The sequence below is a fragment of the Vitis vinifera genome, chromosome 15 (assembly GCF_030704535.1).
Source record: "Vitis vinifera cultivar Pinot Noir 40024 chromosome 15, ASM3070453v1".
Classification (NCBI taxonomy): Eukaryota; Viridiplantae; Streptophyta; class Magnoliopsida; order Vitales; family Vitaceae; genus Vitis; species Vitis vinifera.
The window spans coordinates 18,739,442-18,762,311 of NC_081819.1; the positions used below are offsets into that span (position 1 = coordinate 18,739,442).

The following is a 22,870-nucleotide window of genomic DNA, read 5'->3' on the forward strand; positions in this document are numbered from 1 at the left end:
GAGCTGTCTTGGTAGTTAAGTTGGGGAATTCAGTTCTTAGCAGATGCACCTTATTGCTTTCTTTCATCTTTACCTTCATATTTTAACTAGTCATTTTTATTGAAAAATCAGTTGGTGGCTTTAAAGTATTTACTCTTGTTTTTTTACATTGTTGATTGATATTTTTGTCATGCATGTAGAAGAAAATTGATAAGATCCCCGTACCTCTCGGGGCGGGGCGGGGTCGGGTGCTGGCCCATGCCGCCGGGACCATCAGTAGCATCTTCCAATTCTGGAACAACTTCAGAATCTCGACGGCCTCCGTCAACACATCGGAGTACTTGATGTTGGTACAGTGGTTGTCGTCGTCCCGAACCACGCGGCTCGGGTGCAAGATCGCCAGCATGAGGACGGTGCCGGTGGACATGAAGCACATGAACCCAATGTAAGTATCATCATTCACGGACGCAACCTCGCTCCGATTGTAGTTCAGAATGAAGGGGATGAGCCCGCCGATGAGGCCCCCCATATTGAAGATGCTCTAGAAAAGCGATATGTATGAACCCTTCCTCCCCGGTGGGGGGTACGACGTCATGATAGCTCCCTGCCCCACCCAGAGCAGTCCTGCTCCGATTCCGAGGATGACGCTAGCGACAATGGCGAAGCCCTGGTGCTGATAGTGGTTGTAGTAAATGAAAGAGCCGACGCAGAGGACGTAGGTTGAGCAACTGACTCTTCATCTTCCCCAAACCTCATTTCTCTTCTTACCCACTAGATTAGATCAAGTTAGAATCAGATTCAAACCCAGAGTCTCTATGTATGTTGGTAATTATAATTTCGGGGCGGGGTGGGGTGGGTAACTACAAACCCATACCCTCCCCGTACCCGATTTGGGTTTCACAAAACTATCCCATACCTGTCCCATACCCAATTAATTTATTCCATACCCGTCCCAATAGGGGCGGGGCGGGGCGGATGACCTGATTGACCCGTGAAATTGACATTCCTATGTAGGGCTTTCTATAATGTAAGTCCAAACTTCTCACTCATGTCCATATCTTCTGGTTTCATACCATCTAAATAAGATCAAAGATTTTAGTGGTTGGATTTAATTACTACTAAATTGGTTTTTACAATAGTGGCTTATTAGTTTAATAAAATTTAGGCTTGACAAAAGATGAGTCTTACACATCAAACAGGCGGTATGCAATTCAAAAGGTGATATGTGGTGAAATTTGGAAGGTTACAAAATTAAGTCTTGCAAAATGAAATCAAATCAAATAATTAGAGTCAAAAGAGAATTAAAAATAAATGTTTTCTTATTGAAATTTTTCGTACACACAGAAAACAAATCTTCTAATTGATGTCAAAAGAGAATTAGAAATAAATATTCTTTTGTTGATAAATTTTCTAAATGAGATAGGCCAATTTCTAAATTAAGGAAACAAATTCTTTGAATTAAGCAATCAAATCTTGTGGGGATTCCAAATTCAATTTCCTAACTTCACCTATAAATAATGGTGACTTCTTTCAATGAGAAGGATTGGACAAAAAGGTTCACATAGGAAAAAAAAAAGCTTCACAAGACATCCCTACAAGTTTGAGAAATCATGGAAGTACTACATGCGCATTCTTCGTCATTTAACAAATTTATTTAGGAACAAGTCACTCCATGCCCTCGATTGATTTTCAACTTCAAGAAAAAACTTTCACTGTAGTCCTTTGAATTGTAATCAAAGTGACTAAATTAAAGAAAAACTGTTATTTTATAAAAAAATATTACCACAAATATTATACCATGCAATTATTATAATACAATTTTTTTGTTCATGTATTTTTCCTATAGTTTTTCTTATTTTGTAAAACTTCCTAAATTTTGTGCATTAAAATATTTGTCAAGCCTGGTGAGACATCTATGTCTCTCATCTCTTTTGCTAAAACAAATATTTGATCAGTACTAAGATGATGGCAACCAAAAAGATTCAAGTTGCATATGTCCACAAGGATTGACACACAACACCTCTACGAGCCTCATAACTCATAGCAAAGTAGAAACAACCATTGCATGTTCAATAAAGCAAGCAAATGAACACACTCATTTATTAAAATTACCAATGGGAACACACAACAATTAGTAACCACTCATCACCTTCGCCTATTTAGAGGCAAAGGGCCAAAGTCCTCGTAGTAGGGAAAAATGTCTTCAACACTAAGGGACTTTGGAGATAAGTTTCCCTACTATGTTGTTGGTGTCAATTTCAACATCGACTCACATTCTGAATCACCGATTGAGAAGTTAAAGGAGGATAACTCCTCAAAATATTCTAACTCCTTCATTTCTTTCTTCTCGATGATTATGCCGGTAATGAAAAAAAAAACAAAAAAAACATTAAATTCATAGAAGAATAATTAGTTGAGATGACTCAAGTGTTAGGAACCCCAAATTACTCCATTCTCATGCCTCGGATTGGGTAAAGTGCATGCAAATCTATCCTAGGCTCTCTAAATCTATCGCAACAGATAAACAGATATTAAAAAACAATAAGAATACCATAGAAAACATAGATCTAGAGACTAAAGCCACATACCTTTGATTTGAATGTTCCCGGATCAATTCCAATTGATGTAAATAACCCTAAAGTCATAATAGATCTCGTAAACACCATGATCTTTTGCCCGATGACTCTTCCTTATGTCTAAGCACTGAAATGGTGGAGATCTCAAGGGTAAAGGCTAGGGTTCTCTCTGAGAATGACAAGACATTGAAACTCTAACCTTAAAGGGGTATTTATAAGCTTCCTACTAGGCTTAAGTGACTTAAGCCCACTATGGGCTTAGGTCACTTAATTTAGCCCAAAAAGGTTGCTAATTGATTAATTAACCATATAAGGCCCTAATTAATCAATTAGCCTAGTCCAAAGATGACACTCACTTATCCCTATGCAACCTTACATAATTACTAAAATGCTCTTATGCACAAAAGTGAACTAATAAAACATTCAACCCTCATAAACCGTGTCATCAAGGAATATGAGCTCAAAACGGAGACCACTAGGACTCATAGGAGTATTGGCTCCTCATAATCAAATTTTAGAATTGACTCAACATCCCACTATAGAAAGTCAATTACACTCCAGTACCCTATGTAAATTACAACGAGACACCAAGTGCTCAGGTCCGTGACCTGGTGTCCATAATCTAACAAGGTAGTACTATCACCTATCAAGATTACCTCTTAAGGTTGAGAGTCCATGCAGTTTAATAACTTGGTGAATCATAACAATTGATAGTCTTATGTCATGATTTACCATAGGTCCTGTCCAATATGCATGACATAAACTAATATACTCACCATAGGAAGCTCATCCTTACAGCCAAGACAAGTCATCCCTTTAATTAGGAGGTGGTGCACTATAGTCTCAACTGGATTGCCCCAATCCATGAACCAACTATGGACAACTTATCTACTAATAGAGAACTCATGACTTGTATTTTTTTATGCAACTCCTAATGCACCCAAGTCATGTACAATGTAAGAGACATGGGCTAAATACTCAAATCAATGTCAATATACCAAGGGAATAGCAATCTAACTTTGTTACATCATGTCTTGCTTTTTGGGGCTCAATCCGAACATCATGTCACTGCCAAACTCACAAGACCATGAATGAGAAATATCTACAAATAGTCTCCCTTATGAACAAAGTTAAAGTATATTTAGGAGCAAAATAGAGTTGATTTGAGTAAAAGACTCACTCACCCTCTAAATGCATCTTAAGGTGATGCACCACATGCATCTAATTCAATACAAGTTGGGAGGCAAACCATAAAATCTACCTTAATGGTGTCACTATCTATGTAATAACTTTAAAACATGTCAACTAATACTCTCAAAGCGTGGTATGATGGACATCACAAAGTACACTATGTACTCTAAACCTCACACCTAGAGGATTGATAACTTACATATGTTTGTGGGTTATCAAACTCCAAAGTTTCATTTATTTGATGGAAATGAAAATCCAAAGCAACACATTACCCACTTCATTGAAACATAAATCGATGCAAGAAAAAAAAGTGACTTCTTGGTTAAACAATTTGTTTGGTCCATCCAAGAGAATGTTTTTTATTGGTACACAAACCTTACGCCTGTGTACATTGACAATTGAGACCAAATGAAGCATGAATTCTTCAATTGCTTCTATAGTACCTAATGAACTATAAGTGTGATGAAGCTTATGAATACTAAGTAATGAAAAGATGAGTCACTTGTTGACTACATCAACCACTAACATTCTTTAAGCTTATAAGGATAAATTATTTAAGGTGTCAAGAGTAGAGATTTGTATACAAGGTATACCCTAGTGGCTTTTATATATCCTTTAAGGCATGAAACTCTACACCTTTGAAGAGTTGGCTACACAAGCACGTGATATAGAACTTGGTATAAAAAACAAATGCAAGTGAAAACATGTCTATTGAAGAAATTAAAGATAATACTATTGGGGGCAAAACCATCAGTGATAAGGATGAAGAGAGTGTGACATCAAATTTCACTACAATTATTTTCAAACCTCAACACTTTATTATGCTCTAAAAATAGAAAAAAGTTTATCCTTCAAGTAAGCAAAAGTAGACAAAATCTACTCATAAGTTGGAGTTCGGTTCATTCAAACAAGAAGTTTCTACAAATATTCAAATGACAAATAAGGTGAAGCCTATGGATATACTTTAACTATCCAATATAACAAAAGATTGAACAATAATGATGTTCTTTAAAGGATAAGCCTAAACTGCATATTGCCCTTAGTCTACCAAAACTTAAACTAAAGTAACAAAAAAAAAAGTCAAAATTATGTTAAAGAAAAAAAATCTTTGTTGGCAAACTTTTTAAACTAAAGGAACAAATTCCTTAAAATTAAAAAAAAATTAAAATAATTAAAAAATTAAAAATTTTAAAATTTTAAAAAATTTAATAAATAAAAAATAAAAGTCAAATTTGGAGATTTGGATTCTTCAACTTCTCCAAATCTTAGTGTCCTTCAGCATGAAGCATTCTAGAAAGGAAGAAGATACAACTCAAAAGGCAAATTCAAAATCAAGCTTCAAAAGATAGGATCAACCTCTAAACATTTTTCAACAAGTCCATGGAAGAGTGTCAAACACAATAGAAAAGTATCATTCATCCACCTTCAATACAAAGAAGAAAAAGTTGGATTCTTCAAAACACTCAAGGAAATTATTTATAAGCTTACTTGAGATCAAGTCATCATTGAATCTCGATTAAACTTTGCTCCATGAACACATGTATTCCACCCTTGGATTGAAATCAAATCTAATCTTGACAATTTTTTCAACAAGATTATGAAATAATATCAAACACAATACAAAAAAATGTCATTCATTGATCTTCAAGGCCAAAAATCAAGATCAAATCAAAGGATTTTTTTTTCTTCAAAATATTTAAGAAAGATCTTCACAAATTTGGTTGAGAAAAAGTCATCTTTGAATTTCAGTGAAACTTTATTTTGAGAACATGCATTTATTGCCCTTAGATTAAAATCAAAACAAGTGATGATCCTTAGAGCCTAAGCCTAAACTGTATATTGCTCCTAACCTGCATGAGCTTAAACTGTATATGGCATAAAAAAAAATCCACTAAGTTAAAAACCTAAAAATGTGACTTAGGCAAAAGTTAGGACATGCTCACAAGATTAAAATCTTTAGTCTTAGCAAAAGTTAGAGAAATTTTTAAAAAAATTACTTTGAATTACATTTGAATTAATCTCGTCTCTATGAAAGTTATGTGGCCAACTTAGGAAACTCCTTGAGTTTAGTCACCACCACCAAAAAAAAAATGATAAATAGGAGAAGAAATAGATAGATATTAAATATAGTTCCAATTTTAAGTAAATGTTAACAAGTTGGATACCTTTATACATCAAAGTCAAGTTCATTCATATGAGTGAAGACTTTAATACTTAAGTTGCATTAGGTGTTAAAAATATAATACTATTCTACGTCAAAGTTATGACTTTTCTATATGGATGTTAAATATAGTTCAAAATTTAATTAAGTGTTAAAAAGTTAAATACCATTATGCATCCAAGCCAAGTTAAGCTAAGACAATTCACATGGGCGAAGACTTTAGCACTTAAGCACCAAAAATACAACATCATTATGTGTTAAGGCAACAACTTATTTACATAAAGGTCAAACTTCATATATTCATTTTTTTGGATATTTAAGTTTGTTAAAAATTTCTATTATAACGTTAAAATTTGGAAGACCATAAAATTAAGTCTTGAAAAATAAAATATTATCAAACAATTAAAGTCAAAAAAGAATTAAGAAAAATATATGTTCTTTCCTAAACAAAGGTAATAAATCTTTCAATTAAAGTTAAAAGAGAATTAAAAATTAATATTTAATTTCTTGCTGGGAAATTTCCTAAATGAATGAGATGAGTTGCTAAAATTAAGGAACCAAATTTTTTGAAGTAACCAATCAAATCTTAGGAATTCCAAATTCAATTCCCTAACTTCACCTATAAATAACAATAACTTTTTTTAATAAAAAGATAAAAAATAAAAATAAAAATAAAAACCTTCATATAGGAAAAAAGGCTTCACAAAGAGAAAAAAGTTTCACAAAACATTCCTACAAGTCCAAAATATCGTAAAAGTATCACACGTATTCTTCGTCATTCAATAAATTCATTCGGAACAAGTTAATCTTCAATTCGAAGAAAACATTTTCATTGTTATCCTTCATATTGTGATCGAAGTGATTAAATAAGAGAAAAAATATTTTTTGTAAAGAATATTATCACACATATTGTACTCCAAAATTATTTTAATACAAATTTTTTATCCGTATATTTTTTTTTATAGTTTTGCTTATTTTGGAAGACTTTTCAAAATTTGTGCATGTGCGTAGACCATCTTCAAGCATGAATGCTCCCAACCAAAGGAGTGAATAAGAGAAGCCTACACCAAGTGTACCATTCGATGAGCTAATGACATTCCAGAACCTATGCTTCTTCAAGAACTAAATGGAATCAGCTCAAAATCTTGGCCTCTAGCATCAATGTCACGCTCTAAAATCCTTTCAGGCACAAACACATTTGGGTGTGACCATAAACTTGGATCTCGGCCAATAGCTTATCCATTTACCAGAATTTGTAGATTTTTTGGTGCTGTGAAGCAAATGTATCATATATATCACTTCAACATCAGCTTGGGCTTTCTAGGGAATTGTTAGTGGGGCTGGTGGGTGCAACTGAAAGGTCTCTTTAACTATGGATTGTAAGGAAGCTTTTGATGTCTGATTCTTGAACTATCCCACCCTTGCCTAGAATTTCTTGGACCTCCTTTTGAGCTTTGCCATTGTTTCCGGGTTGCGTATTAACTCAGCCATTGCCCACTTTACAGTGCTCCAAGTTGTGTTAGTTTCTGCAACAAATATGTCCTGATCATACAAACCAATTAATCTGTGAAGATGCACTTGTTTCATAATGTGAATGGAAAAAATGAGAGAACAAGTGAATGGAACCAGTTATATGTCCTGATCATATAACCTAAAAGACGTGTTTCTGATTCAGATATATCCTGTATCATAATGTGAATGGAGAGGTGAGAGAACTCTAATTTTAAAATGATCCAAGGGAATTTTGGCTGTGTTGTCTGCATATCTCTTAACATAGAACTGAATGCATATTGGCCACTCTATTGTAGCCACAAACTACTACCAGGGCAAGATCAATCGTCTAGAGTATTTATCTTTCCTTTCTTGCAAAAGTCAATTTCATATTATCTTGAAAAATGCTAACCGCATTATGCTTACAATTTTCTTTTGCTTCCAATTAGCCATCTATGATCCTTTCTCTTGCTTTCTCATATATATACTGCAGTTTTATTGTGATTTTCCTTTATTGTATTTGAAATTGATCTCTTAGTTTTATTCTTTCCTTTACTAATTTCCCTTCAAAAAGTGAAAAAGTTCTCTCTAGTTGACCAGAATCAACAATTTATGTGATTGACTTATTGGTAACTGCAAAAATTTCATTTAACGACACTATGCACCTAATGACAAAAATTTCGTGCAATGACACTATTTGCTTAACAACAAATTTCTTTTAACAACACCATTTGACTAAAATTCCCATATTCGTCTTAATGATATCAGCTAAAAGCTTTGAGTCGTCTAATTGACATTGGCTAAAATTCCCTAATTCATCTTAGTGACATCAGCTAAATGCCTTGAGTCATCTAAATGACATCAGCTAAAATTCCTTGATTCATCTTAATGACACATTGCCAAAATGCCTTGATGCGTCTAAATGATATCATTCAACTCAATGACAAACTTGCCTTAATGATAACGTTATGTCTCAATGAGAAAATTTAGTCTCAATTTCATCATTACACCTAAAACTCCATCATACTAAGTGTTACTCAAACCAAATGTCATCAAGCTAAGTGCCATCATGAATAAACATTTGTCTAGATAACATACCCATCAAAGCGAAGTATCATGCTATAAACCAAACAATCATAAATTACAACAACTATAAAAAAAATGATGAGTTTTGTGAACATAAAACATTCATTCAAAACAAAGTAAATCTAACATGTATGCAAAAAGTAATAACGCAAAAATATAAAAGGCAAACCCATATTCTAAATAATATGAACTTAAACAAGCTTTTCGCAGTAAGGGGCAAAGTCTCTTTATTAAATTTTTTGTTCTTTTCTCGCTCAAAAGATCTCTTAATGGCTCCTTTTAAACGAGAAAGTGGGGCAAACGAAGTGAGCACTTGAGTAACCATGATGAAGATGGCAACCAAGCATCTATGTTCGACAGCTACATGAACCATCCATGTAGAAAAGAACTTGAAGACGGTCATGTTAACACGAACATGGCCTCATCCCAAATCCTAGATAATATTTTTCAATTACATATTTAACCAATGGGAACATGACACGTAGAAAGCCGTTTAATTATATATAAGGGGAGGTTCTAGAACAGGGCTAAAAAACAGAGTGCACCAACACTACGTGCTACTTAATTACATGGAACCAAAAAATACAATTAAACCTTGATGGGAATAGCCCGTAGAGGCTGGGCCTTCTGTAATGTAAGCCCAAACTTCTCACTCATGTCCATATTTTCTGGTTTCATACCATCTTCAAGCTTCCAAGCATGGGAATAAAGAAGAGAGGCCAACATCAGGTGCACCATCCTATGAGCTAATGGCATTCCAGGACATATTCTTCTTCCAGCACCAAATGGAATCAACTCAAAATCTCGGCCTTTGACATCAATATCACACTCTAGAAACCTCTCAGGCATGAATGCATTTGGGTTGGGCCAAGTGCTTGGATCTCGACCAATTGCCCACGCATTAACTAGTACTTGTGAATTCTTTGGAATTGTGAAGCCACATATTTCTACGTCTGTTTCAGCTTTATGGGGAACTAGCAGTGGGGCTGGTGGGTGCAACCGAAAGGTTTCTTTAACTATGGATTGTAAGTAAGGGAACTTCGAGATGTCTGATTCTTGAACTATCCCTTCATTCCCAAGGACTCCTCGGATCTCCTTTTGAGCTTTTGCAATTTTTTCCGGGTTGCATAGTAACTCTGCCATTGCCCACTCTACTGTGCTTGAAGTCGTGTCAGTTCCCGCAACAAAGAGATCCTGATCATACAAAGCAATGTTAGAATTAAGGTTTCATTGATCATAATTTGCAATTTGCACTTACCAATGTTTTCTACATGAAATCTCAAGAAAAATGTGTGCAAGAAGAAACTCCAAGGAAGACTGACTTCTAATTCATTGCTTACTTAAATTTTCTAGGTCAATTCAGTTTAATAACTATAACAAATTTCATAAATGCATCAAATTGAATGTGACGTATGTGCATAAAGACAATTAAATGATTTCATTTCCATAGTCATCCGAAAACGCCCTTGTAAAATTTAACAGACAAAAGGAGTACTGATTACTAATAGTGAAGATGTAGTTACCCACCAGAAGCAAATGTTTTATATCACTGCAGCTCCACTCATTGTCATTTTCTTTTGTGAGATTGAGGAGGGCATCTAGTACATCCTTGCTTGCTGATGAAGTTTTTGATTGCAACCTTTGATTTATTATACCATCAAAAATATGAAATAATTTATTAAAATAAATTTTCATGTTCCACCGTATACCTTGTGGATCAATCAATCTAAAGGCCGGGAAATAATCTACAAAGTTGGGTCTTCCAACTCCTTCCATCACACCCCGGGCAATATTCTTGAACTCTTGTGAAAAATTAGAACCATGATGAGCCAAATTAATGGAGAAAATAGTGTTCGATAACAAATTAAGGCTTGCTGTGAAGACTGCTCCATTAATATCGACTGCACAACCCCTACTGCAACATTCTTCCACATGATCCAGCAGTTCCTGTACAATTTTTCTCCGAAGGCCTTGGCTGGCATCGAGCTGCTGCACCGAAAATATTTCCCTGGTGCATATCTTCCTAATCTTTCGCCAATGCACTGATGCTGGAACCCATACCACTGAAGACTCATGATGATTATGCGCTCTGACAGCATCCGGGACTGTTCGGCTGGAGAAAGCTTGATCATTTCTGTGTAGGACCTCTTTTGCAGTTTCTGAAGAGGAAATGACTATGGTAGCAATACTCCCAAGCTTGAGAGACATTACAGGACCATAAGTTTTGGAGAGATTTGCAAGTGATCGATGGGGTTTGTCCCCAAGTTTGAGGATGTTGCCGATGATTGGCAAAGGCCGGGGGCCTGGAGGGAGGCTGGCTGTACCAGGTTTCCGGCCAATCGGACTGAGTTTGAGGAGATGAATGCATGTCCACACAAAGGAAAGCAAAAGCAAAAATGTTATGTAATCCATTGTCTACTTCTTTTCACTCTTTTCCTCTCTTCTCTTGTTTATGAGACACGGGATTCTCCCTATCGTCTCTGGTATCTGTATGGAAACATGTGGACCATGAAATACTAATCAACAAAACAATGGTCTACTTTTTAATTTCTTATTTGGCTTTAGTGTTATTTTCATGAAAAATCAAGGACGGACCACAGCCAACTTAATAAACCCGTGAGTGATTCTGCTACGAAACAACACCAACCATGGAAAACAAAATAATGCTGCAAAACTAACATATAACACTGTTAAAAAAAATCACCATTCACAGACAAAGCCTTTTACCCATACAAATATACACTAAAGGAAAAATATTTATACAATAATCATGTACGCTTGTCTTTATGGGTCTTTACTAATCCTCAAAACTTCTCTTTATAAGTCATATAACCTTTTCTTGGCTTAATGAAGATGAGTTTTCATTCTTCACTTTAATTTTAAAAGTTAATAATCATTTTTAAACAAATTTTAAAATAGAAAACTAACACACCTACAAGCTATCAATTTCTCATTCTTGTTTATCAAACCAACAACATTTATGTTTTACATAGAAAAATCATATATATATATATATATATATATACCAATGTCATTAAAAATATTCTTTTTCTTCTTATTGTTATATATATATATATATATATATATATATATATATACCAAACATAATTTTGTTTTTATTTTTAAAATAAAAATAGAATTAGAATATACAAATTTAATTAAACAATTTTTAGTTTTCTACTTCTAGAAATAGTAAAAAGATCAAGATCGTACATTCCAATAATTTTTACTTATTTATAATCTTTGGTGAAAATAAAAATGAAATAAAGCCTGAAAGATTAGGATGTGATGTCAATATGATCAATACTTGAGTTGTAAGTTGGCATGGGGTTTAATTAAATAAATTATGGTATATAATTAATTAATGGGCTTGGTCTTGTCTTAACGGACGAAACCACTTAGAGGAAGTGTGAATAGGTAAGAATAACTTTCTAACATCGATCTCCCTCCTCGTTAGGATCCAATCAATGAAGTAGGCTACTGCTATATGAACCTGGATGCGATGTGAGGCAGTATAGAATGTACTACACTCAAAAATACCAAATTGTCAAGCTGGTTTGATCACATCAATCAATGGAATACATATGGGTAAGAGACAAGCCTCCTCATAAAAAGCATGAGCAATAGCCGCACACTCAACTCGTAAGAGGGTCAGGATATTAGAAACCATAGGAGGATCAATGCCTTAATATAGACACACATCCCCAAGTCAATTTTTGACAAATCTATCAAGAAGACACAACAAAGTCTAAACCATTTATCAAAACACTAAAATATACTCTAGGAATATACTAATAATGGATGTTATCATAGAACATCCAAGTGCAGTGATTAGGGTATATAGCCATTTGAATAGACATAATAGCCTTCCACCTCTAGTCATAGACAATGTAGGGAATACGAGTACCCAAACTTAGAAAAAATCATATAGCACACTTTGGCTCAACATGTCTCTCAAAGATTATATCATAGAATGCAATCCTATGTTTCATAAAATAGAAATAATGAATGGGAAGGTTATATTGTATAGGATTGATGAATAGGTGTCCTAACATGAGGAGACCTAGAATGAGAAGCAGCCTACTTCTAGACCCACCTCTACCACAAGTCATAGGAAAAATAAGAGAAAATTTTGGGAATAGAAATTAATCTAGGAAAGTGTGCGATCAAAAGTGTCCTAAACATTGAGCTTAGAGGCCCATTAAAGTCAAATATAAAGAGAAATTGCAAGAAAATCTTATGAAGGAAGAGCAACGAATGTTAGAAGAGAAAGGAGATAAAAATGGAGGCATATAGTGAATATCAAGTGTTGGTGCACTTTTAAAATTAAGGACATTCGAATATCTCATAAAGAGTGTGTAGACCCTTAATTTTATTCATATTTATATGATATAAGCTTATTTAGATGTAGTCTTTTGACTTACCATTTCTCTTGACTTTATTTTATTCCATTTTATAATTATTTTTATTTAACTTTTTCACTTTTATTCTCTATTCTTTCTCAGTTCTTCCTTACCTTGCTTTTCTTTCTCTCCACACATCACCATACGTGCACCATGATTACACTTCCATTAATTTCTAAAGAAACAAACAATTTCCTCCATTTGTTTTTTAGAAAGGAATGCGGGTATATCTAAGCCAAACTAGAAGTGGGACTTGTGTTGTTGAGTGATCATTGTACATTCAAATCTAACAATAAGATACTGGAGTCCTCCGCGTTAATTAATTTTCCAGATGATATATTGTTTGTCAACATAATGTTTGGGAAACACCCCAATTTGCCACTTAGTTGGCCAATCTCTACCATCCTACCAAACACATTTCTTTTTCTTTCCTTCACTCACTGTTTTACAAATCTACTTGCAGGGTAACTTTCAACAATGAAGGATGGACCACAGCCAAAAGAACGGATTGTACTATAGCGCATGGAAAACAATAATGCTGGAAACTATCTTTCCTTTTTCTCACTGTTTTTCAAATCTACTTGTTGGGTCGCTTTAAAAAAAATGAAGGATGGACCATAGGCGGAGCTAGAAAATGACCTGAGAGGGGCCAAAATATGAGAACATATTTCAGAGGGACATAAATGATTGAATTTACCTAGTGATGTAGTGGCAATGAAAGATATTTTTATTCTTTTCCTAGGTGGGACAAGCACCATGTGGCTCTGCTCCTGGATGAACCACAACCAAAAGAAAGGACAAACCGACATTGCTTGTACTGTAACACTTAGCATGGAAAACAATAATGCATGTTTTAAAAACTGATCAATCAAAGCCTGGTCCAGTTCGATTCACATGTTGAGCTGAAGCCAAGGAACCTACTGAACAGAGGTTGAGATGGACCAAAAATACCACATACCACAAATCTATAGTATGGGACCATTGATCGAAGATTCAAAGAAATGACTGTGCAACCACTAGATCTAGTGCTAGTTTTGTTATATAACAGTTGCATTATTAGCTAAATTTATCCTACTTATTTATGTAATAATAAATTTGAAAAAATAATATAAGCAAAATAACCTACTATCTTTTAAAACTATAAAATAATCTAATATTTAATATGTAAATAAAGTTAAATAATATTATATATATATATATAATATAAAATATGAAAATGTTAGCTGACTTATTTCATGAGCATTTTTGTTTCAGTCATCTAAAAAAATTAACTCTGTTATTGTTAAACTATGATTCCCTGCAATAAAAACACTACATTAAACCATGATTTCGATTACTCTGATGAGCATATTCCTCCTTAGTTCTTTCATCTATATTGTAGCACAAGACTATTACAACTTCTATCCACCCTTTTAGCTGTTTCTCATGCAAGTGACACAACAGAGAAAAAACAAAGGTCCCACCTATTGTACCTAAATCCTTCTTTATTTATATCATGATTTTATATATTTATACTACCGTTTAGTAATTATATTTTATCAAATATTTTGAAAACCTTGGGTGGGTATTAGGTAATAATAGGGTACATAAACAACATAGAAGTTGCATTCATTAAAACATAAAAATACAATCAAACTTTGATTGGAATAGCCCGTAGAGGCTGGACCTTGTGTAATGTCAACCCCAATTTCTCATTCATGTCCATATCTGCTGGTTTCATACCATCGTCAAGCTTCCAAGCATAGGAATGAAGAAGAGAGGCCAATATCAGGTGCACCATCCTATGAGCTAATGGCAGTCCAAGACATATTCTTCTTCCCGCACCAAATGGAATCAACTCAAAATCCCGGCCTTTGACATCAATATCACACCCCAAAAACCTCTCAGGTACGAATGCATTTGGGTTCGACCAAGTGCTTGGATCTCGACCGATAGCCCATACATTAACTAGTACTTGGGAATTCTTTGGAACTGTGAAGCCGCGTATTTCTACATCAGATTCAGCTTTATGGGGAGCTAGCAGTGGGCCTGGTGGGTGCAACCTAAAGGTCTCTTTGACTATGGCTTGAAAGTAAGGGAGCTTTGAGATGTCTGATTCTTGAACTATCCCATCCTTGCCAAGGACTTCTTGGAGCTCCCTTTGAGCTTTTGCCATTTTTTCCGGGTTGTGTAGTAGCTCTGCCATTGCCCACTCTATTGTGCCTGAAGTGGTGTCAGTTCCCGCAAGAAAGAGATCCTGATCACACAAAGCAGCGTTAGAATTAAGGTTCCATTGATCATCGTTTACAAATATGCAGTTACCAACGTTTCCTACACGAAATCTCAAGAAAAATTGTACAAGAAATAACTACAAGGAAGACTAACTTCTAATTGATTGTTTACTCAAGTGTTTAGGTCAATTTCAGTTTAATAACTTAACCAATTTCACAGTTAAAAGTTAAAAGGAAATGCAATTGCAGGTACATAATATAGATACTTCAGTGGAGAAGTTACCAAGGATTAGATAGAATGATTTATAAATTATTCCAAAAGTCACTAAAGCCATTCTTCATCAAAATTAGGTTGTAGTTCAGCTAAAAGATTGAGAAATTCAATCTTCTCGTGTGTGTATATATAGGTGTTACTATTGAATGAAATCCATATATGCAGGAGGCATTTAAATAAGGAACTTAAATTATTCCATAATATATATGAACTAGATTCTTCAATTCCAACGAAAGAGTAAATCATTACAAATAGTATCATAGTCAACCTCATTGGAGGAGTTTGTTTGGTCTTGCATAAATGTCTTAATTTTGTATAATAACTACAACATGGGAGGAAAGGTGTGGGTCTTATAGTTAAAAGATGACCATACAAATGTATTTTGAAGCAAAGATTGAGATTCAAGAAAGCCATGTCACTTTCTTGAATTCCATAAAATAGTTTTACATCTTTTATGAAGTAAGCTTATACTCTAAAATGCAATGTAATGAATGCAAAAGGTAGTTAATATGATATCTCAAATCAAAGAAAGGAAAAAGTTTTAATGCTATATATGTTTGGATTTTTTTTAATTTTGTGGACGCGTTTTAAAATCGTGAAAAAACAATTGTTATAAATAATATCAACCCCAAGGTAAAGTTTGTTTGGCTATATATGCAAGGGGTGTCTATTTCTTGGCACTATATATATCTTAACTTTGAATAATATCTTCATGGGAAGGAGCAGGGCTCTATCTACTGACACTATATATATGTCTTCACTTTGTATAATATCTACATGGAAGGAAGCAACGAATGTATGAGCTCTTTTTAACCTTGTAAAAAATAATATCTACTTAGCTTGTAGACTACGATATCTACTTGAGAGGTACTAGTACATCGTATCAAATGTATAGTGAAGCAAAGATTGAGATATGGTACTCACCATAAGCAAATGTATAATATCTCTGCAGCTCCACTCTTGGTTATTTTCTTCTGTGAGATTGAGGAAGGCATCTAGTACATCGTTGCTTGCTGATGAAGCTTTTGATTGCAACCTTTGATTGATTATACCTTCAAAAATATGAATCAATTTATCGAGATGAATCTTCATGTTTTGCTGTATACCTTGTGGGTCAATCAATTTAAAGGCCGGGAAATAATCTGCAAAATTGGGTCTTCCAGCGTCTTCCATCACACGCCATACAATATCCTTGAACTCTTGTGAAAAAGTAGAGGCGTGATGAACCAAATTAATGGAGAAAATGGTGTTTGATAACAAATTAAGGCTTGCTGTGAAGGTTGCTGCACCAATATCGACTGCACAACCCCTACCGCAACATTCTTCCGCATGGTCCAGCAGTTCCTGTACTATTTTTCTCCTAAGGCCTTGGCTGGCTTCAAGCCGCTGCACCGAAAACATTTCCCTGGTGCATATCTTCCTAATCTTTCGCCAATAAGCAGATGCCGGACTCCATACTACCGAAGATTCATGATGGTTATGGGCTTTGACGGCATCTAGAACTACTCGGCCAGAGAAGGCTTGATTATTTCTGTGTAGGACCTCTTTGGCAGTTTCAGAAGAGGAAATGACTATGGTGGAAACACTCCCAAGCTTGAGAGACATTACAGGGCCATAAGTTTTGGAGAGATTTGTAAGAGATTGATGAGGTTTGTCCCCAAGTTTGAGGATGTTGCCGATGATTGGAAAGGGGCGGGGGCCTGGAGGGAGGCTGGCTGTACTGGGTTTCCGGCCAGTTGGACTGAGCTTGAGGAGATGAATGCAGGTCCACACAAAGGAAAGCAAAAGCAAAACTGTAATGTAATCCATCGGCTATCCCTTTCAATACTACTCTTCTATTCTTGATGCTCCGATTCTCCCCATCTTCTGTGGTATTTGTATAGAAACATGAGGACCATGAACTGCTTATCAACAAATTAATCACGGTTATTTTGGTATTTGTATCAAATGAATTTAGTTTTTTTTGCCAAATGCATAAATTAGGTTTTGAGGAGGCACTAAGAAATGGATGGCTTTTGGACATTAAAGTGTCCAAAAGTAGGTAAGAAATTAATAAATTATTGAAATCCAAGGGAAAAGTAGGTAAGAAATTATTGAAATCCAAGAGACTTGTAAAATTTGAATTCTAATATCCACACGTGATTTCCGTGTATCCTACTCGACCATGAGACTTGCATGACTTGGACTCAACCATCTAAATGGAAATTGTTTGAGATTTAATTAATAGTAAAATCCTATTTCTTTTTTTTTTATTGACAATACTAAAAATTTTATTCAACATAAAAAAAATTTGTATAAGACAAAATAAAGCTTTGACAAGAAGAACATTTTATTAACTTTCATATTAAGTTTTTAAAAAATCTTAAATAAATTAATTAAGCAGCCATAAAACCTTTTATTGAACTTTAAAAAAGGTTTTTCTCTTCTCATAAATCAAACCAAGACATAAACATTTTATGGAAAAACTTGGAAAAGTAGGTTGATATATTTGATTTGTGAACATAACAAAATTGAATACATAAAGATGAAAAGTTAAGGTTTATTTGGTTTTTCGAGAATAGTATTCAAAAACATTTTCAATCATTTGATATATAGTAATGTTATCGACTTTTTTTCTACATTTTTAAATATTTCGTAAAAATATTTTTGATATATAGTAATTTATTTTCAATCATTCTTCATATTTATATATTTATTTTTACACATGATTCCAAAAAGGCAAAAAATAAGGGAAAATATTTCTTTCAGAAATTAGAATATAAGTGAAAATACCCTCTTTTTAAAAAAAAATTACTAAATTAATGTAGTTTTTGAATTGTAGAGGGGACCAACCAATTCCTTTTCTGATAGGGTTTACCTTTTCAAGCCCTTTTGAATTGTATATTCATTTTTCCAAACATCTTTGTCTCGGCTCATTTATTTCATAAACATTTTTGTTTCAGTCGTCTGAAAATGTCTACTCTGTTATTGTTCCAAGTTCCTACAATCAAGACACTACATTAAACCATGATTTGGATGACCCCGATGACAATATTCATATTTAGTTCTTTCTTCTATATTGTAGAGCAAGACTACTAAAACTTCTATCCACCCTTTTAGCTGTTTCTGATTAAAGTGATACAACAGAGAAAAAAACAAATATTTTGAAAAACTTGGGTGGGTATTAGGTAATGATAGGGTAGATAAACAACATAGAAGTTACATTCATTACAACATAAAAATACAATCAAACTTTGATGGGAATAGCCCGTAGAGGCTGGGCCTTCTGTAATGTAAATCCCAACTTCTCATTCATGTCCATATCTTCTGGTTTCATACCATCGTCAAGCTTCCAAGCATAGGAATGAAGAAGAGAGGCCAATATCAGGTGCACCATCCTATGAGCTAATGGCAGTCCAAGACATATTCTTCTTCCAGCACCAAATGGAATCAACTCAAAATCTCGGCCTTTGACATCAATATCGCACCCCAGAAACCTCTCAGGCACGAATGCATTCGGGTTCGACCAAATGCTTGGATCACGACCGATAGCCCATGCATTAATTAGTACTTGGGAATTCTTTGGAACTGTGAAGCCGCATATTTCTACATCAGTTTCAGCTTTATGGGGAACTAGCAGTGGGGCTGGTGGGTGCAGCCTAAAGGTCTCTTTAACTATGCCTTGTAAGTAAGGGAGCTTTGAGATGTCTGATTCTTGAACTATCCCATCCTTGCCAAGGACTTCTTGGAGCTCCCTTTGAGCTTTTACCATTGTTTCCGGGTTGTGTAGTAGCTCTGCCATTGCCCACTCTATTGTGTCTGAAGTGGTGTCAGTTCCCGCAACAAAGAGATCCTGATTATACAAAGCAGAGTTAGAATTTAGGTTTCATTGATCATAGTTGGCAAATATGCAGTTACCAATGTTTTCTACATGAATGGAAAAGAAAAACTGTACAAGAAATAACTCCAAGGAAGACTAACTTCTAATTGATTGTTTACTTAAGTTTTTAAGTTAATTTCAGTTTTATAACTTAACCAATTTCACAGTTAAAAGTTAAAAGGAAACGCAATTGCAGGTACATAATATAGATACTTCAGTGGAGAAGTCACCAAGGATCAGATATAATGATTTATAAATTATTCCAAAAGTCACTGAAGTCATTCTTCATCAAAATTAGGCTGTAGTTCAGCTAAAATATTGAGAAATTCAATCTTCTCGTGTATATATATAGGTGTTACTATTGAATGAAATCCATATATTCAGGAGGCATTTAAATAAGGAACTTAAATTACTCCATAATATATATGAACTAGAAGTGATATCAAAAAAATAGAATTCAGAAAATAGTTTAACATCTTTTATAAAGTAGGGTTATACTCTAAAATGTAATGCACAGAATGAAAATGATAGTTAATGTGATATCCCACATCGGAAAAAAGAAAAAGTTTCTAACATTGTATATATGGTTTCTCTTAATCTTATAGATGTATTTTAAAGCCGTGAAGAAATAAATTTATTACAAATAGTATGAGCTAGTCGATCTCCAATCCCAATGAGGGGAGTTTGTTTGACCTTACAAAAGATATCATTTGTTTCACCTACAAGGGATCTTAACTTTGTATAATGCCTACATGGGAGGGTGCTATATGTGTGTGGACTTGCTTGTAGATGACAATATCTACTTGGGAGGAAGGAAGTTGGTCCTTATAGAAAGATGATTAATACTAATATATAGTGAAGCAAGGATTGCGATAAGGCACTCACCATAAGCAAATGTATAATATCATTGCAGCTCCACTCTTGGTTATTTTCTTTTGTGAGATTGAGGAAGGCATCTAGTACATCGTTGCTTGCTGATGAAGCTTTTGATTGTACCCTTTGAGTGATTAGACCATCAAAAATATCAATTAATTTACCAAAATGAACCTTCATGTTCCGCTGTATACATTGTGGGTCAATCAATCTGAAGGCCGGGAAATAATCTGCAAAGTTGGGTTTTCCAGCTTCTTCCATCACACCCCATACAATATCCTTGAACTCTTGTGAAAAAGTAGAATCATGATGAGCCAAATTAGTGGAGAAAATAGTGTTCGATAACAAATTAAGGCTTGCTGTGAAGGTTGCTGCACCAATATCGACTGCACAACCCCTACCGCAACATTCTTCCACATGGTCCAGCAGTTCCTGTACAATTTTTTTCCGAAGGCCTTGGCTGGCATTGAGCCGCTGCACCGAAAACATTTCCCTGGTGCATATCTTCCTAATCTTTCGCCAATAAGCAGATGTCGGACTCCATATCACTGAAGATTCATGATGGTTATGGGCTTTGACAGCACCCAGGACTTCTCGGCCGGAGAAGGCTTGATCATTTCTGTGTAGGACCTCTTTGGCGGTTTCGGGAGAGGAAACGACTATGGTGGAAATACTCCCAAGCTTGAGAGACATTACAGGGCCATAAGTCTTGGAGAGATTTGTAAGAGATTGATGGGGTTTGTCCCCAAGTTTGAGGATGTTGCCGATGATTGGAAAGGGGCGGGGGCCTGGAGGGAGGCTGGCTGTACTGGGTTTCCGGCCAATTGGACTGAGCTTGAGGAGATGAATGCATGTCCACACAAAGGAAAGCAAAAGCAAAACTGTTATGTAATCCATGGCGATCCCTTTCTATACTACTCTTCTATTCTTGATGCTCCCTTTCTCCCTATCTTCTGTGGTATTTGTATAGAAACAACACGACCATGAACTGCTTATCAACAAAATCATGGTTATTTTGGTTTCTGCGTCAAAAATATTCAAACTTGAAAAAGAGAGACTTGTAAAATTTGAATTCTAATATTCATACTTGATTTCCAACCATAAGACTTGTAAGACTTGTACACGACCATCTTGAAAATGTGAATCTCAATAATGGACTACACCTAGAGGGGGTTGAATAGGTGTTGTAGAACAATTTAAAAATTCTCCCAACAAATATTACCTAACCTTAGACTATCTTAATGTCAAGAAACTTTTCTTCCAACAACTTTTCAACAAAACATAACATCCACAAGCAAAAATATATGCAACAACACTCTCCCAACAATTTATCAATGTAAAACACATGCAAATGCTTCAACACTCCTCAAAAATAAATCAAAATGTAGAGTGAGAGAAAGAGACAATGAACACCAGATTTTTAACGTGGAAAACCTCCGAAGAGATCAAAAACCACGGGCCTATCATCGATTGAAAAACTCCACTATGAAGAATAAAAACTAAGTACAAGGTTTTACCTAGGGTCAACCAATCCTTCCCGAACTACTTGACTAGTACCTTCATTTTCAGTTTCTCCCTTCTTCTTTCGGAGCACACTTGGAGTCCGCACCAAGCTCAATCCCGGCCTCTTCTTGAATCCACACAAGAAGAAAATGGGTATGTACCCAAACCCAAATAGAATGAGAGATTGAGATGTGAATAAAGGAATGAATCAACCCATTTATTGCTCAAGAAAACCCATTAAAAACTTGTTTGGAAAACATTAAAAGAAGTGGATTTTCTTTGCAATCAAAAACCCCAAATTAGGAAAACAAAATGAGAAAATAAAGAACACAAGGAGTGTGGCTGCTCTCTCCACGTTTTCTGCAACCACAACTCACAAAAATGAGAGAAGATTGCTTTTTAAAGTGTAAAAAAAAACCCTTAATCTAATGGCTGAGATTTGATCAAAAATGAATTAGTTGGATTGATCCACCCTTGCACCTGGATCGATCCAGAAACAAGGGAATGAAAGTTTTGCACCAAAAACCATTTCTCCCAACTTTCTAACACATTTAAAGATTAAAAACCAGGTTGATTCACATCCAATCACCACACACTCGGCTACATACCTTGGTCTCTTAGCAAAGTTTTAGTCTTCAAAGTCAAGTAGTCCGAATAGGAATTTGAAAGCCGAGTTAAGGGATACTTAGGAATTTTGTTCGGAATTGCCAACCTAGCTAAACACTCACACATCTAAATGGAAATTGTTTGAGATTTTATTAGCAGTAACATTCTATTTTTTCTTTATTGACAATACTAAAAATTTTATTCAACGAGAAAAATCTCTTGTATGAGGCAAAATAAAGCTACGACAAAAGTAACATTTTATTAACTTTCATATTAAGTTTTTTTAAAATCTTAAATAAATTAATTAAGTAAACATAAAACCTTTTATTGAACTTTTAAAAAGAAAGTTTTTCTCTTCTTATAAATCAAACCAAGACGTAAGCATTCTATTTGAAAAAGTAGGTTGAAATATTTGATTTGAGAACATAACAAAATTGAAAACATAAAAATGGAAAATTAAGGTTTATTTGGTTTTTTGAGAATAGTATTCAAAAACATTTTTATTGAACTTTCAATGTTCTAAGTTTGAGAACTTGTAATGTTATCAACTTTTTTTCTACAATATTTTTAAATATTTTTTAAAAATAAATTTAGTTTCCATCATTCCTTATATTTATATATTTATTTTTTCAAAAGATTCCAACAAGACAAAAAATAT

The 22,870-nt window shown here is 34.5% G+C and overlaps 3 protein-coding genes across 4 annotated transcripts; all 3 read right to left on the reverse strand.

Annotated features, from left to right (window-relative positions):
• Window positions 1-8,959: 8,959 nt before the first annotated feature.
• Window positions 8,960-10,958, reverse strand: LOC100266067 (cytochrome P450 76T24). 2 transcript variants are annotated; one of them, XM_002276085.4, is made up of 3 exons: window positions 10,194-10,958; window positions 10,012-10,100; window positions 8,960-9,678 (listed from the first exon to the last, which is right to left on the reverse strand). In XM_002276085.4, the coding sequence occupies exons 1-3, from the start codon at window positions 10,894-10,896 to the stop codon at window positions 9,073-9,075; spliced, it is 1,398 nt and encodes a 465-aa protein (XP_002276121.1). In that variant the 5' UTR covers window positions 10,897-10,958; the 3' UTR covers window positions 8,960-9,072. The 2 variants fall into 2 exon arrangements, with proteins under 2 accessions (XP_002276121.1, XP_010661587.1); XM_010663285.3 differs by having other exon boundaries at window positions 10,012-10,957.
• Window positions 10,959-14,407: 3,449 nt separating this feature from the next.
• Window positions 14,408-17,293, reverse strand: LOC100248810 (cytochrome P450 76T24). The gene is made up of 2 exons (XM_002276058.5): window positions 16,296-17,293; window positions 14,408-15,123 (listed from the first exon to the last, which is right to left on the reverse strand). Exons 1-2 carry the CDS (start codon window positions 17,178-17,180, stop codon window positions 14,518-14,520), a joined length of 1,491 nt encoding a protein of 496 aa, XP_002276094.1. The 5' UTR covers window positions 17,181-17,293; the 3' UTR covers window positions 14,408-14,517.
• A 1,261-nt stretch (window positions 17,294-18,554) lies between these two features.
• On the reverse strand, window positions 18,555-21,195 carry LOC100253903 (cytochrome P450 76T24-like). The gene is made up of 2 exons (XM_002276017.4): window positions 20,116-21,195; window positions 18,555-19,203 (listed from the first exon to the last, which is right to left on the reverse strand). Exons 1-2 carry the CDS (start codon window positions 20,998-21,000, stop codon window positions 18,598-18,600), a joined length of 1,491 nt encoding a protein of 496 aa, XP_002276053.1. The 5' UTR covers window positions 21,001-21,195; the 3' UTR covers window positions 18,555-18,597.
• Between the last annotated feature and the right edge of the window lie 1,675 nt (window positions 21,196-22,870).

What these genes read in the sequence shown, in the direction of transcription:
- LOC100266067 (XM_010663285.3), bottom strand. Translation starts at nt 10,896, where the DNA reads ATGGATTACATAACATTTTTGCTTTTGCTTTCCTTTGTGTGGACATGC. An exon ending in ATATAAAACATTTGCTTCTG is followed by an intron (nt 9,679 to 10,011) that starts GTGGGTAACTAC and finishes TTGTATGATCAG; the next exon opens with GATCTCTTTGTTGCGGGAAC.
- LOC100248810 (XM_002276058.5), bottom strand. Translation starts at nt 17,180, where the DNA reads ATGGATTACATTACAGTTTTGCTTTTGCTTTCCTTTGTGTGGACCTGC. An exon ending in ATATTATACATTTGCTTATG is followed by an intron (nt 15,124 to 16,295) that starts GTGAGTACCATA and finishes TTGTGTGATCAG; the next exon opens with GATCTCTTTCTTGCGGGAAC.
- LOC100253903 (XM_002276017.4), bottom strand. Translation starts at nt 21,000, where the DNA reads ATGGATTACATAACAGTTTTGCTTTTGCTTTCCTTTGTGTGGACATGC. An exon ending in ATATTATACATTTGCTTATG is followed by an intron (nt 19,204 to 20,115) that starts GTGAGTGCCTTA and finishes TTGTATAATCAG; the next exon opens with GATCTCTTTGTTGCGGGAAC.